At 62.1% G+C, this 18,192-nt stretch overlaps 1 protein-coding gene across 1 annotated transcript in view; it reads right to left on the reverse strand.

The window, feature by feature from the left end:
• Positions 1–3,011: 3,011 nt before the first annotated feature.
• The window catches only part of LOC136045613 (cleavage and polyadenylation specificity factor subunit 1-like), a gene marked incomplete at its 5' end in the record, with an annotated part of 48,231 nt that continues 33,050 nt past the window's right edge, over positions 3,012–18,192 (reverse strand). Inside the window, 4 exon segments of the mRNA XM_065731626.1 lie at positions 3,012–3,060; positions 6,582–6,720; positions 12,956–13,085; positions 17,460–17,612. Coding sequence (XP_065587698.1) covers positions 3,013–3,060; positions 6,582–6,720; positions 12,956–13,085; positions 17,460–17,612 — 470 coding nt within the window.

Consider the following 18,192-nt stretch of genomic DNA (forward strand, 5'->3'; position numbering starts at 1 on the left):
AGGCGCTCAGTGCGACGCTGTGGGCGGCGCTGCTGCGGACGTTGGCGCGCTGGGGGCGGCTGCCCCATAGCGAACACATCGACGCCTATCTGCGCGCCTAGCCCCATAGCGCCCCATAGCGCCCCATAGCGGCTGCCCCATAGCGAACACATCGACGCCTATCTGCGCGCCTAGCCCCATAGCGCCCCATAGCGCCCCATAGCGGCTGCCCCATAGCGGCTGCCCCATAGCGAACACATCGACGCCTATCTGCGCGCCTAGCCCCATAGCGCCCCATAGCGCCCCATAGCGGCTGCCCCATAGCGGCTGCCCCATAGCGAACACATCGACGCCTATCTGCGCGCCTAGCCCCATAGCGCCCCATAGCGACTGCCCCATAGCGGCTGCCCCATAGCGAACACATCGACGCCTATCTGCGCGCCTAGCCCCATAGCGCCCCATAGCGACTGCCCCATAGCGGCTGCCCCATAGCGAACACATCGACGCCTATCTGTGCGCCTAGCCCCATAGCGCCCCATAGCGACTGCCCCATAGCGGCTGCCCCATAGCGAACACATCGACGCCTATCTGTGCGCCTAGCCCCATAGTGCCCCATAGCGGCTGCCCCATAGAGACCCACAGCCCCATAGCGCCCCATAGCGGCTGCCCCATAGCACCCCATAGCGAACACATCGACGCCTATCTGCGCGCCTAGCCCCATAGCGCCCCATAGCGGCTCCCCCATAGAGACCCACAGCCCCATAGCGCCCCATAGCAAACACATCGACGCCTATCTGCGCGCCTAGCCCCATAGCGCCCCATAGCTGCTGCCCCATAGCTGCTGCCCCATAGAGACCCACAGCCCCATAGCACCCCATAGCAGCTGCCCCATAGCGAACACATCAACGCCTATCTGCACGCCTAGCCCCATAGTGGCTGCCCCATAGAGACCCACAGCCCCATAGCGGCTGCCCCATAGCCAACACATCGATGCCTATCTGCGTGCCTAGCCCCATAGCGCACCATAGAGACCCACAGCCCCATAGCGCCCCATAGCAGCTGCCCCATAGACCCACAGCCCCATAGCGCCCCATAGCAGCTGCCCCATAGCGAACACATCAGTGCCCATCTTCACACATAGCCCCATAGTGCCCCATAACTACTACCCCATAGTGCCCCATAGAGACCCACAGCCGCTGCCCCATAGCGCCCCATAAGAGTCCCACAGCGCCCCATAGAGGCTGCCCCACCACACCCCATAGTGGGTGCCCCATAGCATTTGCCCCATAGCGCCCCACCGTGCCCTATAGTGCCCAACAGCCGCTGCCCCATAGCGCCCTATGGCGCCCCACAGCAACGAGGTCGACGCATACCTGTGTGCCTAACCCCACTGCGCCCCACGGCGCCCCATAGCGACCGCCCCACTGTGCCCCATGGCGCCCCATAGTGCCCCATAGCATCCCACAGTGCCCCATAGGACCCTATAGTGTCCCATGGCACCCCACCTTGCCCCATAGGGACCCCACATGGCCCCATAGCGACCCACTGTGCCCCACATGGCCCCATAGGGCCCCACTGTGCCCCACATGGCCCCATAGGGCCCCACTGTGCCCCACATGACCCCATAGAGCCCCACTGTGCCCCACATGGCCCCATAGGGCCCCACTGTGCCCCACATGACCCCATAGGGCCCCACTGTGCCCCACATGACCCCATAGAGCCCCACTGTGCCCCACATGACCCCATAGGGCCCCACTGTGCCCCACAGTACACTGTGCCCCCACACGGCACCCCATGATGTGGCCCCATAGCGCCCCATGTGTCCCTATAGGGCCCTACATGACCCCACACGGCCCCATAGCACCCCACCTCGCCCCATAGCTCCCCATGTAGCCCCACACAGCCCCACAGCGCCCCACACAGCCCCATAGCGCCCCACACGGCTCCATAGCACCCCACATGGCCCCATAGCACCCCATAGGGCCCCACACGGCCCCATAGGGCCCCACACGGCCCCATAGTGCCCCACAGCACCCCACATGGCCCCATAGCACCCCACATGGCCCCATAGTGCCCCACATGGCCCCACAGCGCCGCACATGGCCCCACAGGGCTCCATAGCGCCCCACATGGTCCCATAGTGCTCCATATGGCCCTATAGCACCCCACATGGCCCCTTAGTGCCCCATAGCACCCCACACGGCCCCATAGTGCCCCACACAACCCCACATGGCCCCATATGGCTCCATAGCGCCCCACATGGCCCCATAGCACCCCATACAGCCCCATAGGGCCCCACACGGCCCCGCAGCACCCCACATGGCCCCATAGTGCCCCACATGGCCCCAAAGTGCCCCATATGGCTGCATAGGGCCCACATGGCCCCATAGCACCCCACACGGCCCCATAGGGCCCCATATGGCCCTATAGCGCCCCACATGGCCCCTTAGTGCCCCATAGCACCCCACACAGCCCCATAGCGCCCCATAGCACCCCACACGGCCCCATAGGGCCCCATATGGCCCTATAGCACCCCACACGGCCCCATAGCACCCCATAGCACCCCACACATCCCCATAGTGCCCCACACGGCCCCATAGCGCCCCACACGGCCCCATAGCGCCCCATAGCACCCCACACGGCCCCATAGCGCCCCACACGGCCCCATAGTACCCCACACGGCCCCATAGCGCCCCACACGGCCCCATAGCACCCCATAGCGCCCCACACGGCCCCATAGCGCCCCACACGGCCCCATAGCGCCCCACATGGCCCCATAACGCCCCACACGGCCCCATAGCGCCCCATAGCGCCCCATAGCACCCCACACGGCCCCATAGCATCCCACACGTCCCCATAGTGCCCCACACGGCCCCATAGCGCCCCACACGGCCCCATAGCGCCCCACACGGCCCCATAGCACCCCATAGCGCCCCACACGGCCCCATAGCGCCGCGCGGATCACTGTGAAACACGGGAGGCGGACGTGTGGGGCATTTTGTGGGGTTTCGGAGCTTTATTTTCCCAGCGGCGTCAGAAGTGCGCGGTGACGCGGTCGATCTCCAGGAGATCCTCCACGATCTGTGGGGCAGAGCGGCACTGTGTGGGGTGGGGGAGCATCTGTGGGGCAGCCCCATAACCCCATGACCCCGGAACCCCATGGCCCCAATGACACCATAACCCCACGCCCCATAACCCCACGCCCCATAACCCCATAACCCCACACCCCATAACCCCCCACCCCACACCCCACACCCCATAACCCCATAATCCCACACCCCATAACCCCACACCCCCATAACCCCATAACCCCACACCCCATAACCCCACACCCCACGCCCCATAACCCCACGCCCCATAACCCCACGCCCCATAACCCCATGCACAATGTCGGGGGTGGTGCCGATCTTCTTGGCCAGCCCTATATCCCATAACCCCATAACCCCACGCCCCATAACCCCACACCCCATAACCTCACGCCCCATAACCCCACACCCCATAACCCCACACCCCACACCCCACACCCCACACCCCACAGCCCCGCACCTTCTGCCCTATAGCGGACACGAGGTACCCGTTGCAGTGGCACAGGGCGGTGACGGGGCCCTTCTGCTCCCCATAACCCCACGCCCCATAACCCCACACCCCATAACCCCACACCCCACAGCCCCGCACCTTCTGCCCTATAGCGGACACGAGGTACCCGTTGCAGTGGCACAGGGCGGTGACGGGGCCCTTCTGCTCCCCATAACCCCACACCCCATAACCCCACGCCCCATAACCCCACACCCCACGCACGATGTCGGGGGTGGTGCCGATCTTCTTGGCCAGCCCTATATCCCATAACCCCATAACCCCATGCCCCATAACCCCACACACCATCACCCCACGCCCCATAACCCCACACCCCATAACCCCACGCCCCACGCACGATGTCGGGGGTGGTGCCGATCTTCTTGGCCAGCCCTATATCCCATAACCCCATAACCCCACATCCCATAACCCCACACCCCATCACCCCACACCCCATAACCCCATAACCCCATGCCCCATAACCCCACACCCCATAACCCCACACCCCATAACCCCACACCCCATAGCCCCACACCCCATAACCCCACGCCCCATAACCCCACGCCCCATAACCCCCCACCCCACACCCCACGCCCCACGCGCGATGTCGGGGGTGGTGCCGATCTTCTTGGCCAGCCCTATATCCCATAACCCCATAACCCCACGCCCCATAACCCCACGCGCGATGTCGGGGGTGGTGCCGATCTTCTTGGCCAGCCCTATATCCCATAACCCCATAACCCCACGCCCCATAACCCCACGCCCCATCACCCCACGCCCCATAACCCCACACCCCATAACCCCATAACCCCACGCCCCATCACCCCACACCCCATAACCCCACGCCCCACACACGATGTCGGGGGTGGTGCCGATCTTCTTGGCCAGCCCTATATCCCATAACCCCATAACCCCACGCCCCATAACCCCACGCCCCATCACCCCACGCCCCATAACCCCACACCCCATAACCCCATAACCCCACGCCCCATCACCCCACACCCCATAACCCCACGCCCCACACACGATGTCGGGGGTGGTGCCGATCTTCTTGGCCAGCCCTATATCCCATAACCCCATAACCCCACGCCCCATAACCCCACGCCCCATCACCCCACGCCCCATAACCCCACACCCCATAACCCCATAACCCCACGCCCCATCACCCCACACCCCATAACCCCACGCCCCACACACGATGTCGGGGGTGGTGCCGATCTTCTTGGCCAGCCCTATATCCCATAACCCCATAACCCCACGCCCCATAACCCCACGCCCCATCACCCCACGCCCCATAACCCCACGCCCCATAACCCCCCACCCCATCACCCCACACCCCATCACCCCACACCCCATAACCCCACACCCCACGCCCCACGCGCGATGTCGGGGGTGGTGCCGATCTTCTTGGCCAGCCCTATATCCCATAACCCCATAACCCCACGCCCCATAACCCCACACCCCATAACCTCACGCCCCATAACCCCACGCCCCATAACCCCACGCCCCATAACCCCACGCACGATGTCGGGGGTGGTGCCGATCTTCTTGGCCAGCCCTATATCCCATAACCCCATAACCCCATGCCCCATAACCCCACACACCATCACCCCACGCCCCATAACCCCACACCCCATAACCCCACGCCCCACGCACGATGTCGGGGGTGGTGCCGATCTTCTTGGCCAGCCCTATATCCCATAACCCCATAACCCCACATCCCATAACCCCACACCCCATCACCCCACACCCCATAACCCCATAACCCCATGCCCCATAACCCCACACCCCATAACCCCACACCCCATAACCCCACACCCCATAGCCCCACACCCCATAACCCCACGCCCCATAACCCCACGCCCCATAACCCCCCACCCCACACCCCACGCCCCACGCGCGATGTCGGGGGTGGTGCCGATCTTCTTGGCCAGCCCTATATCCCATAACCCCATAACCCCACGCCCCATAACCCCACGCGCGATGTCGGGGGTGGTGCCGATCTTCTTGGCCAGCCCTATATCCCATAACCCCATAACCCCACGCCCCATAACCCCACGCGTGATGTCGGGGGTGGTGCCGATCTTCTTGGCCAGCCCTATATCCCATAACCCCATAACCCCACGCCCCATAACCCCACGCACGATGTCGGGGGTGGTGCCGATCTTCTTGGCCAGCCCTATATCCCATAACCCCATCACCCCACACCCCATCACCCCACACCCCATCACCCCACACCCCATAACCCCACGCCCCATCACCCCACGCCCCATAACCCCACACCCCACGCACGATGTCGGGGGTGGTGCCGATCTTCTTGGCCAGCCCTATATCCCATAACCCCATAACCCCACGCCCCATAACCCCACACCCCATAACCCCACACCCCATAACCCCATAACCCCACACCCCACGCACGATGTCGGGGGTGGTGCCGATCTTCTTGGCCAGCCCTATATCCCATAACCCCATAACCCCACATCCCATAACCCCACACCCCATCACCCCACACCCCATAACCCCATAACCCCATGCCCCATAACCCCACACCCCACGCCCCACGCACGATGTCGGGGGTGGTGCCGATCTTCTTGGCCAGCCCTATATCCCATAACCCCATAACCCCACGCCCCATAACCCCACCCCCCATCACCCCACGCCCCATAACCCCACACCCCACACCCCACAGCCCCGCACCTTCTGCCCTATAGCGGACACGAGGTACCCGTTGCAGTGGCACAGGGCGGTGACGGGGCCCTTCTGCTCCCCATAACCCCACACCCCATAACCCCACACCCCATAACCCCACACCCCATAACCCCACACCCCATAACCCCATAACCCCACACCCCACGCACGATGTCGGGGGTGGTGCCGATCTTCTTGGCCAGCCCTATATCCCATAACCCCATAACCCCACGCCCCATAACCCCACACCCCATAACCCTATGCCCCATAACCCCACGCCCCATAACCCCACACCCCATAACCCCATAACCCCACACCCCACGCCCCATAACCCCACGCACGATGTCGGGGGTGGTGCCGATCTTCTTGGCCAGCTCGCTGCGCTCCATGGTGCTGAGGTAGAGGAAGCGCTGCAGCAGTTCCCCGTCCAGAACGTTCCGCACCGCGTTCTGCAGCAGGCGGCGCTCACAGTGCAGCAGCCTGGGGGGGATATGGGGTCAGGGTGGGGTTATGGGGTCAGGATGGGGTCAGTATGGGGTTATGGGGTCAGGATGGGGTCAGTATGGGGTTATGGGGCTATGGGATATGGGGACACAGGCACCGCGTTCTGCAGCAGGCGGCGCTCACAGTGCAGCAGCCTGGGGGGGATATGGGGTCAGGGGGTTATGGGGTCAGGGTGGGGTTATGGGGTCAGTATGGGGTCAGTATGGGGTTATGGGGTCAGGATGGGGTTATGGGATATGGGGTTATGGGGCTATGGGATATGGGGACACAGGCACCGCGTTCTGCAGCAGGCGGCGCTCACAGTGCAGCAGCCTGGGGGGGATATGGGGTCAGGGGGTTATGGGGTCAGGGTGGGGTTATGGGGTCAGTATGGGGTCAGTATGGGGTTATGGGGTCAGGATGGGGTTATGGGATATGGGGTTATGGGGCTATGGGATATGGGGACACAGGCACCGCGTTCTGCAGCAGGCGGCGCTCACAGTGCAGCAGCCTGGGGGGGATATGGGGTCAGGGTGGGGTTATGGGGTCAGGATGGGGTCAGTATGGGGTTATGGGGTCAGGATGGGGTCAGTATGGGGTTATGGGGCTATGGGATATGGGGACACAGGCACCGCGTTCTGCAGCAGGCGGCGCTCACAGTGCAGCAGCCTGGGGGGGATATGGGGTCAGGGGGTTATGGGGTCAGGGTGGGGTTATGGGGTCAGTATGGGGTCAGTATGGGGTTATGGGGTCAGGATGGGGTTATGGGATATGGGGTTATGGGGCTATGGGATATGGGGACACAGGCACCGCGTTCTGCAGCAGGCGGCGCTCACAGTGCAGCAGCCTGGGGGGGATATGGGGTCAGTGTGGGGTTATGGGGTCAGGGTGGGGTTATGGGGTCAGTATGGGGTCAGTATGGGGTCAGTATGGGGTCAGGATGGGGTCAGGATGGGGTTATGGGGTCAGTATGGGGTCAGTATGGGGTTATGGGGCTATGGGATATGGGGACACAGGCACCGCGTTCTGCAGCAGGCGGCGCTCACAGTGCAGCAGCCTGGGGGGGATATGGGGTCAGGGTGGGGTTATGGGGTCAGGGTGGGGTCAGGATGGGGTTATGGGGTCAGTATGGGGTCAGGATGGGGTCAGTATGGGGTTATGGGGTTATGGGATATGGGGTTATGGGGCTATGGGATATGGGGACACAGGCACCGCGTTCTGCAGCAGGCGGCGCTCACAGTGCAGCAGCCTGGGGGGGATATGGGGTCAGTGTGGGGTTATGGGGTCAGGATGGGGTCACGATGAGGTCAGTACGGGGTCAGTATGGGGTTATGGGGTCAGTATGGGGTCAGGATGGGGTTATGGGGTCAGGATGGGGTCAGTATGGGGTTATGGGATATGGGGTTATGGGGCTATGGGATATGGGGACACAGGCACCGCGTTCTGCAGCAGGCGGCGCTCACAGTGCAGCAGCCTGGGGGGGATATGGGGTCAGTGTGGGGTTATGGGGTCAGTACGGGGTCAGTATGAGGTCAGTATGGCGTCAGTATGGGGTTATGGGGTCAGGATGGGGTCAGTATGGGGTTATGGGGTCAGGATGGGGTCAGGATGGGGTTATGGGGTCAGTATGGGGTCAGTATGGGGTCAGTATGAGGTCAGTACGGGGTCAGTATGGGGTTATGGGGTCAGTATGGGGTCAGTATGGGGTTATGGTGTCAGTATGGGGTCAGGATGGGGTTATGGGGTCCGGATGGGGTCAGGATGGGGTTATGGGGTCAGGATGGGGTCAGTATGGGGTCAGTATGAGGTCAGTATGGGGTCAGTATGGGGTTATGGTGTCAGTATGGGGTCAGTATGGGGTTATGGTGTCAGGATGGGGTCAGTATGGGGTTATGGGGCTATGGGATATGGGGTTATGGGGCTATGGGATATGGGGACACAGGCACCGCGTTCTGCAGCAGGCGGCGCTCACAGTGCAGCAGCCTGGGGGGGATATGGGGTCAGTGTGGGGTTATGGGGTCAGGGTGGGGTCAGTATGGCGTCAGTATGGGGTTATGGGGTCAGGATGGGGTCAGTATGAGGTCAGTATGGCGTCAGTATGGGGTTATGGGGTCAGGATGGGGTCAGTATGAGGTCAGTATGGCGTCAGTATGGGGTTATGGGGTCAGGATGGGGTCAGGATGGGGTTATGGGGTCAGTATGGGGTCTGTATGAGGTCAGTATGGGGTCAGTATGGCGTTATGGGGTCAGTATGGCGTCAGTATGGGGTCAGTATGGGGTTATGGTGTCAGTATGGGGTCAGTATGGGGTTATGGGGTCAGGATGGGGTCAGTATGGGGTTATGGGGTCAGGATGGGGTTATGGGATATGGGGTTATGGGGCTATGGGATATGGGGACACAGGCACCGCGTTCTGCAGCAGGCGGCGCTCACAGTGCAGCAGCCTGGGGGGGATATGGGGTCAGTGTGGGGTCAGTATGGGGTTATGGGGTCAGGATGGGATAATGGGGTCAGTATGGGGACACTTTGGGGACACTGTGGGGACACTGTGGGGACACTTTGGGGACACTGTGGGGACACTCTGGGGACACTTTGGGGACACTCTGGGGACACTGTGGGGACACTCTGGGGACACTGTGGGGACACTCTGGGGACACTTTGGGGACACTTTGGGGACACTGTGGGGACACTCTGGGGACACTGTGGGGACACTGTGGGGACACTTTGGGGACACTCTGGGGACACTCTGGGGACACTTTGGGGACACTCTGGGGACACTCTGGGGACACTGTGGGGACACTCTGGGGACACTCTGAGGACACTGTGGGGACACTTTGGGGACACTCTGGGGACACTCTGGGGACACTGTGGGGACACTCTGGGGACACTCTGAGGACACTGTGGGGACACTTTGGGGACACTCTGGGGACACTCTGGGGACACTGTGGGGACACTTTGGGGACACTCTGGGGACACTCTGAGGACACTGTGGGGACACTTTGGGGACACTCTGGGGACACTCTGGGGACACTGTGGGGACACTCTGGGGACACTCTGAGGACACTGTGGGGACACTTTGGGGACACTCTGGGGACACTCTGGGGACACTGTGGGGACACTCTGGGGACACTCTGGGGACACTGTGGGGACACTTTGGGGACACTCTGGGGACACTCTGGGGACACTTTGGGGACACTCTGGGGACACTTTGGGGACACTCTGGGGACACTGTGGGGACACTTTGGGGACATGTTGGGGACACTTTGGGGACACTTTGGGGACACTGTGGGGACACTGTGGGGACACTTTGGGGACACTGTGGGGACACTGTGGGGACACTGTGGGGACACGTTGGGGACACTCTGGGGACACTGTGGGGACACTGTGAGGACACTGTGGGGACACTCTGGGGACACTGTGGGGACACTTTGGGGACACTGTGGGGACACTCTGGGGACACTCTGGGGACACTGTGGGGACACGTTGGGGACACTGTGGGGACACTCTGGGGACACTCTGGGGACACTGTGGGGACACTGTGGGGACACTCTGGGGACACTGTGGGGACACTGTGGGGACACTGTGGGGACACTTTGGGGACACTCTGGGGACACTGTGGGGACACTGTGGGGACACTGTGGGGACACTTTGGGGACACTGTGGGGACACTCTGGGGACACTGTGGGGACACGTTGGGGACACTGTGGGGACACTTTGGGGACACTTTGGGGACACTGTGGGGACACTCTGGGGACACTCTGGGGACACTCTGGGGACACTTTGGGGACACTCTGGGGACACTGTGGGGACACTTTGGGGACACTTTGGGGACACTGTGGGGACACTGTGGGGACACTCTGGGGACACTTTGGGGACACTGTGGGGACACTGTGGGGACACTCTGGGGACACTGTGGGGACACTGTGGGGACACTGTGGGGACACTTTGGGGACACTCTGGGGACACTCTGGGGACACTGTGGGGACACTGTGGGGACACTTTGGGGACACTGTGGGGACACTCTGGGGACACTGTGGGGACACGTTGGGGACACTGTGGGGACACTGTGGGGACACTCTGGGGACACTGTGGGGACACTGTGGGGACACTTTGGGGACACTCTGGGGACACTCTGGGGACACTGTGGGGACACTGTGGGGACACTTTGGGGACACTCTGGGGACACTCTGGGGACACTGTGGGGACACTTTGGGGACACTTTGGGGACACTGTGGGGACACGTTGGGGACACTGTGGGGACACTTTGGGGACACTTTGGGGACACTGTGGGGACACTCTGGGGACACTCTGGGGACACTCTGGGGACACTTTGGGGACACTCTGGGGACACTGTGGGGACACTTTGGGGACACTTTGGGGACACTGTGGGGACACTGTGGGGACACTCTGGGGACACTTTGGGGACACTGTGGGGACACTGTGGGGACACTGTGGGGACACTGTGGGGACACTTTGGGGACACTCTGGGGACACTCTGGGGACACTCTGGGGACACGTTGGGGACACGTTGGGGACACCTTGGGGACACGTTGGGGACACTCTGGGGACACTCTGGGGACACTTTGGGGACACTGTGGGGACACTGTGGGGACACTTTGGGGACACTTTGGGGACACTTTGGGGACACTTTGGGGACACTGTGGGGACACTCTGGGGACACTTTGGGGACACTCTGGGGACACTGTGGGGACACTGTGGGGACACTCTGGGGACACTGTGGGGACACTTTGGGGACACTGTGGGGACACTTTGGGGACACGTTGGGGACACTTTGGGGACACTGTGGGGACACTCTGGGGACACTCTGGGGACACTGTGGGGACACTCTGGGGACACTCTGGGGACACTGTGGGGACACTTTGGGGACACTGTGGGGACACTTTGGGGACACTGTGGGGACACTTTGGGGACACGTTGGGGACACTTTGGGGACACTGTGGGGACACTCTGGGGACACTCTGGGGACACTGTGGGGACACTCTGGGGACACTCTGGGGACACTGTGGGGACACTGTGGGGACACTTTGGGGACACTTTGGGGACACTTTGGGGACACTGTGGGGACACTCTGCGGACACTCTGGGGACACTGTGGGGACACTTTGGGGACACTCTGGGGACACTCTGGGGACACTCTGGGGACACTGTGGGGACACTTTGGGGACACTCTGGGGACACTCTGGGGACACTTTGGGGACACTCTGGGGACACTGTGGGGACACTGTGGGGACACTTTGGGGACACTCTGGGGACACTGTGGGGACACTGTGGGGACACGTTGGGGACACGTTGGGGACACGTTGGGGACACTTTGGGGACACGTTGGGGACACTCTGGGGACACTCTGGGGACACTCTGGGGACACTTTGGGGACACTCTGGGGACACTCTGGGGACACTGTGGGGACACTTTGGGGACACTTTGGGGACACTGTGGGGACACTGTGGGGACACTCTGGGGACACTCTGGGGACACTCTGGGGACACTTTGGGGACACTTTGGGGACACTGTGGGGACACTCTGGGGACACTGTGGGGACACTTTGGGGACACTGTGGGGACACTGTGGGGACACTTTGGGGACACTTTGGGGACACTGTGGGGACACTCTGGGGACACTCTGGGGACACGTTGGGGACACTCTGGGGACACTTTGGGGACACTCTGGGGACACTCTGGGGACACTTTGGGGACACTCTGGGGACACTGTGGGGACACTGTGGGGACACTCTGGGGACACTGTGGGGACACTGTGGGGACACTGTGGGGACACTCTGGGGACACTCTGGGGACACTGTGGGGACACTCTGGGGACACTGTGGGGACACTGTGGGGACACTGTGGGGACACTGTGGGGACACTTTGGGGACACTCTGGGGACACTCTGGGGACACTGTGGGGACACTGTGGGGACACTTTGGGGACACTGTGGGGACACTCTGGGGACACTGTGGGGACACGTTGGGGACACTGTGGGGACACTGTGGGGACACTCTGGGGACACTGTGGGGACACTGTGGGGACACTTTGGGGACACTCTGGGGACACTCTGGGGACACTGTGGGGACACTGTGGGGACACTTTGGGGACACTCTGGGGACACTCTGGGGACACTGTGGGGACACTGTGGGGACACTTTGGGGACACGTTGGGGACACGTTGGGGACACTGTGGGGACACGTTGGGGACACGTTGGGGACACTGGGCCCCGTACCGGAAGGCGCGCGGGTTGAGCCCGGCGTGGTGGGGCAGCATGGAGCTGAGCGCGTTCTGCAGCATCAGCAGCCGCCGGTACGTCTTCTCCTGCATGGGCACCAGCAGGCACACCGCCCCGTCCAGCGTCGCTGCTCCGCCGCAACGCACAGAGGGGACAGCGCGGGGACAGCGCGGGGACAGCGTGGGGACAGCGTGGGGACAGTGTGGGGACAGCGTGGGGACAGTATGGGGACAGTGTGGGGACAGTATGGGGACAGGGGGACAGTATGGGGACAGTATGGGGACAATATGGGGACAGGGGGACAGTGTGGGGACAGTATGGGGATAGTATGGGGACAGGGGGGACAATATGGGGACAGGGGGACAGTGTGGGGACAGTGTGGGGACAGTGTGGGGACAGTGTGGGGACAGGGGGACAACATGGGGACAGGGGGACAGTGTGGGGACAGCGTGGGGACAGCGTGGGGACAGCGTGGGGACAGGGGGATAATATGGGGACAGGGGGACAATATGGGGACAGGGGGACAGCGTGGGGACAGGGGGACAGTGTGGGGACAGTGTGGGGACAGCGTGGGGACAGCGTGGGGACAGCGTGGGGACAGTGTGGGGACAGCGTGGGGACAGCGTGGGGACAGCGTGGGGACAGCGTGGGGACAGTGTGGGGACAGCGTGGGGACAGTATGGGGACAGCGTGGGGACAGTGAGGGGACAGCGTGGGGACAGTATGGGGACAGCGTGGGGACAGCGTGGGGACAGCGTGGGGACAAGGGGACAATATGGGGACAGGGGGACAATATGGGGACAGGGGGACAGTGTGGGGACAGTGTGGGGACAGCGTGGGGACAGTGTGGGGACAGCGTGGGGACAGTGTGGGGACAGTGTGGGGACAGAGGGGGCAATATGGGGACAGGGGGAAGGGGCACAGAGGGGACAATATGGGGACAGGGGGACAGAAGGGACAATATGGGGGCAGGGGGACAGTGTGGGGACAGTGTGGGGACAGTGTGGGGACAGTGGGACAGCGTGGGGACAGTGTGGGGACAGTGTGGGGACAGGGGGACAATATGGGGACAGGGGGACAGTGTGGGGACAGCGTGGGGACAGTGTGGGGACAGCGTGGGGACAGAGGGACAGTATGGGGACAGGGGGACAGTGTGGGGACAGTGTGGGGACAGTGTGGGGACAGTGTGGGGACAGAGGGACAGTATGGGGACAGGGGGACAGTGTGGGGACAGTGTGGGGACAGTGTGGGGACAGTATGGGGACAGGGGGACAGCGTGGGGACAGTATGGGGACAGTATGGGGACAGTGTGGGGACAGGGGGGACAATATGGGGACAGGGGGGACAGTGTGGGGACAGCGTGGGGACAGCGTGGGGACAGTGTGGGGACAGTGTGGGGACAGTGGGACAGCGTGGGGACAGTGTGGGGACAGTGTGGGGACAGGGGGACAATATGGGGACAGGGGGACAGTGTGGGGACAGCGTGGGGACAGAGGGACAGTATGGGGACAGGGGGACAGTGTGGGGACAGTGTGGGGACAGTGTGGGGACAGTGTGGGGACAGGGGGACAATATGAGGACAGTATGGGGACAGTATGGGGACAGTATGGGGACAGTATGGGGACAGGGGGACAGTATGGGGACAGCGTGGGGACAGCGTGGGGACAGAGGGGACAATATGGGGACAGGGGGACAGCGTGGGGACAGCGTGGGGACAGCGTGGGGACAATATGGGGACAGGGGGACAATATGGGGACAGGGGGACAGGAGACAGAGGGGACAGTATGGGGACAGGGGGCAGGGGGACAGAGGGGACAGTATGGGGACAGGGGGACAGGGGGACAATATGGGGACAGAGGGACAGGGGCACAGAGGGATGGAGGGACAGAGGGGACAGAGGGGACAATATGGGGACGGGGACAATATGGGGACAGTATGGGGACAGTATGGGGACAGGGGGACAATATGGGGACAGGGGGGACAGTGTGGGGACAGTGTGGGGACAGCGTGGGGACAGGGGGACAGGGGGACAGGGGGACAATATGGGGACAGGGGGACAATATGAGGACAGTATGGGGACAATATGGGGACAGGGGGACAATATGGGGACAGAGGGGACAATATGGGGACAGGGGGACAATATGGGGACAGGGGGACAATATGGGGACAGGGGGACAGGGGGACAATATGGGGACAGAGGGGACAATATTGGGACAGGGGGACAATATGGGGACAGGGGGACAATATGGGGACAGGGGGACAATATGGGGACAGGGGGACAGAGGGACAGAGGGGACAGAGGGACAGAGGGACAGAGGGGACAGTATGGGGACAGAGGGGACAGTATGGGGACAGGGGGACAATATGGGGACAGGGGGACAATATGGGGACAGGGGGACAATATGAGGACAGTATGGGGACAGTATGGGGACAATATGGGGACAGGGGGACAATATGGGGACAGGGGGACAGTGTGGGGACAGGGGGACAGGGAGACAATATGGGGACAGGGGGACAATATGGGGACAGGGGGACAATATGGGGACAGTATGGGGACAGTATGGGGACAGGGGGACAATATGAGGACAGTATGGGGACAGTATGGGGACAATATGGGGACAGGGGGACAATATGGGGACAGGGGGACAATATGGGGACAGTATGGGGACAGTATGGGGACAGTATGGGGACAGGGGGACAATATGAGGACAGTATGGGGACAGTATGGGGACAATATGGGGACAGGGGGACAATATGGGGACAGGGGGACAGTGTGGGGACAGCGTGGGGACAGCGTGGGGACAGTGTGGGGACAGGGGGACAGGGGCACAGAGGGGACAGAGGGACAGAGGGATGGAGGGACAGAGGGGACAGAGTGGGGACAGAGATGGGACAGGATGAGCGAGTGGGTGTGGATGTGATGGGGACAGGAGGGGACTCTGTCCCCATATCCCCATGTCCCCATGTCCCCATGTCCCCATGTCCCCATATCCCCGTGTCCCCATGTCCCCATGTCCCCATGTCCCCATGTCCCCATATCCCCATATCCCCATGTCCCCGTGTCCCCATGTCCCCATGTCCCCATGTCCCCATGTCCCCATGTCCCCATGTCTCTGTGTCCACCCACAACCCCGTACCGAACCACGTGGTGTGTTTCTGCTCCCATATCCCATATCCCATATCCCATATCCCATACATCCCATATCCCATATCCCATATCCCATATCCCATACATCCCACATCCCATATCCCATACATCCCATATCCCATACATCCAATATCCCATATATCCTATATCCCACATCCCATACATCCTATATCCCATATCCCATATCCCATATATCCCATATCCCATACATCCCACATCCCATATCCCATATCCCATACATCCCATATCCCATACATCCAATATCCCATATATCCTATATCCCACATCCCATACATCCTATATCCCATATCCCATATCCCATACATCCCATACATCCCATATCCCATATATCCCATATCCCATACATCCCATATCCCATACATCCCATATCCCATATATCCCATATATCCCATATATCCCATATCCCATATTCCACACCCCACACCCCACCCCCCGTACCGAACCAGGTGATGTGTTTCTGCTCCCACACCCCACACCCCACACCCCACCCCCAACCCCCCATACCGAACCAGGTGATGTGTTTCTGCTCCCACACCCCACACCCCACACCCCACACCCCACACCCCACACCCCACACCCCACACCCCACACCCCACCCCCGACCCCCCACCCCCCATACCGAACCAGGGATGTGTTTCTGCTCCCACACCCCACACCCCACACCCCACCCCCGACCCCCCACCCCCATACCGAACCAGGTGATGTGTTTCTGCTCCCACACCCCACACCACACCCCACACCCCACACCCCACACCCCACACCCCACACCCCACACCCCACACCCCACCCCCAACCCCCCATACCGAACCAGGTGATGTGTTTCTGCTCCCACACCCCACACCACACCCCACACCCCACACCCCACACCCGTACCGAACCAGGTGATGTGTTTCTGCTCCCACACCCCACACCCCACACCCCACACCCCACACCTCACCCCCCATACCGAACCAGGTGATGTGTTTCTGCTCCCACACCCCACACCACACCCCACACCCCACACCCCACACCCCACACCCCACCCCCGACCCCCCACCCCCATACCGAACCAGGTGATGTGTTTCTGCTCCCACACCCCACACCCCACACCCCACCCCCAACCCCCCATACCGAACCAGGTGATGTGTTTCTGCTCCCACACCCCACACCACACCCCACACCCCACACCCCACACCCCACACCCCACACCCCACCCCCGACCCCCCACCCCCATACCGAACCAGGTGATGTGTTTCTGCTCCCACACCCCACACCCCACACCCCACCCCCATACCGAACCAGATGATGTGTTTCTGCTCCCACACCCCACACCCCACACCCCACCCCCCGTACCGAACCAGGTGATGTGTTTCTGCTCCCAGGCGTTGGCTTTGCGGGCGCTGTCGGGGTTCCCCCTGCACGGGGTCCTCCAGAAGGTGTTGACGTGGGCGCCCACGTGGAAATCGGCGCGGCGCAGCAGCCGCATCCCCCCAAAGCTCTCCTTGGCTGCGGGCACCGCGTCACCGGGTCACCCCCACAGGGTGACACCTCCACACCGTGTCACCTCCACACCGTGTCACCTCCACACCGTGTCACCTCCAGTGTCACCTCCACTCAGTGTCACCTCCCCTCAGTGTCACCTCCACACCGTGTCACCTCCCCACTGTGTCACCTCCACACTGTGTCACCTCCCCTAAGTGTCACCTCCACGCCGTGTCAACTCCCCTCAGTGTCACCTCCACACCGTGTCACCTCCACACCGCGTCACCCCCACATGGTGACACCTCCACACCGTGTCACCTCCACACCGTGTCATCTCCACACCGTGTCACCTCCCCTTGGTGTCACCTCCACACCGTGTCACCTCCACACTGTGTCACCTCCCCTAAGTGTCACCTCCACACAGTGTCACCTCCACACTGTGTCACCTCCCCTAAGTGTCACCTCCACGCCGTGTCAACTCCACTCAGTGTCACCTCCACACCGTGTCACCTCCACAACGTGTCACCTCCACACCGTGTCACCTCCACACTGTGTCACCTCCCCTCGGTGTCACCTCCCCTCAATGTCACCTCCCCTCGGTGTC

The sequence above is a fragment of the Cyrtonyx montezumae genome, unplaced genomic scaffold (genome assembly GCF_038088225.1).
Source record: "Cyrtonyx montezumae isolate F1298 unplaced genomic scaffold, pur_monq_1.0 scaffold_148, whole genome shotgun sequence".
NCBI classification, from domain to species: Eukaryota; Metazoa; Chordata; class Aves; order Galliformes; family Odontophoridae; genus Cyrtonyx; species Cyrtonyx montezumae.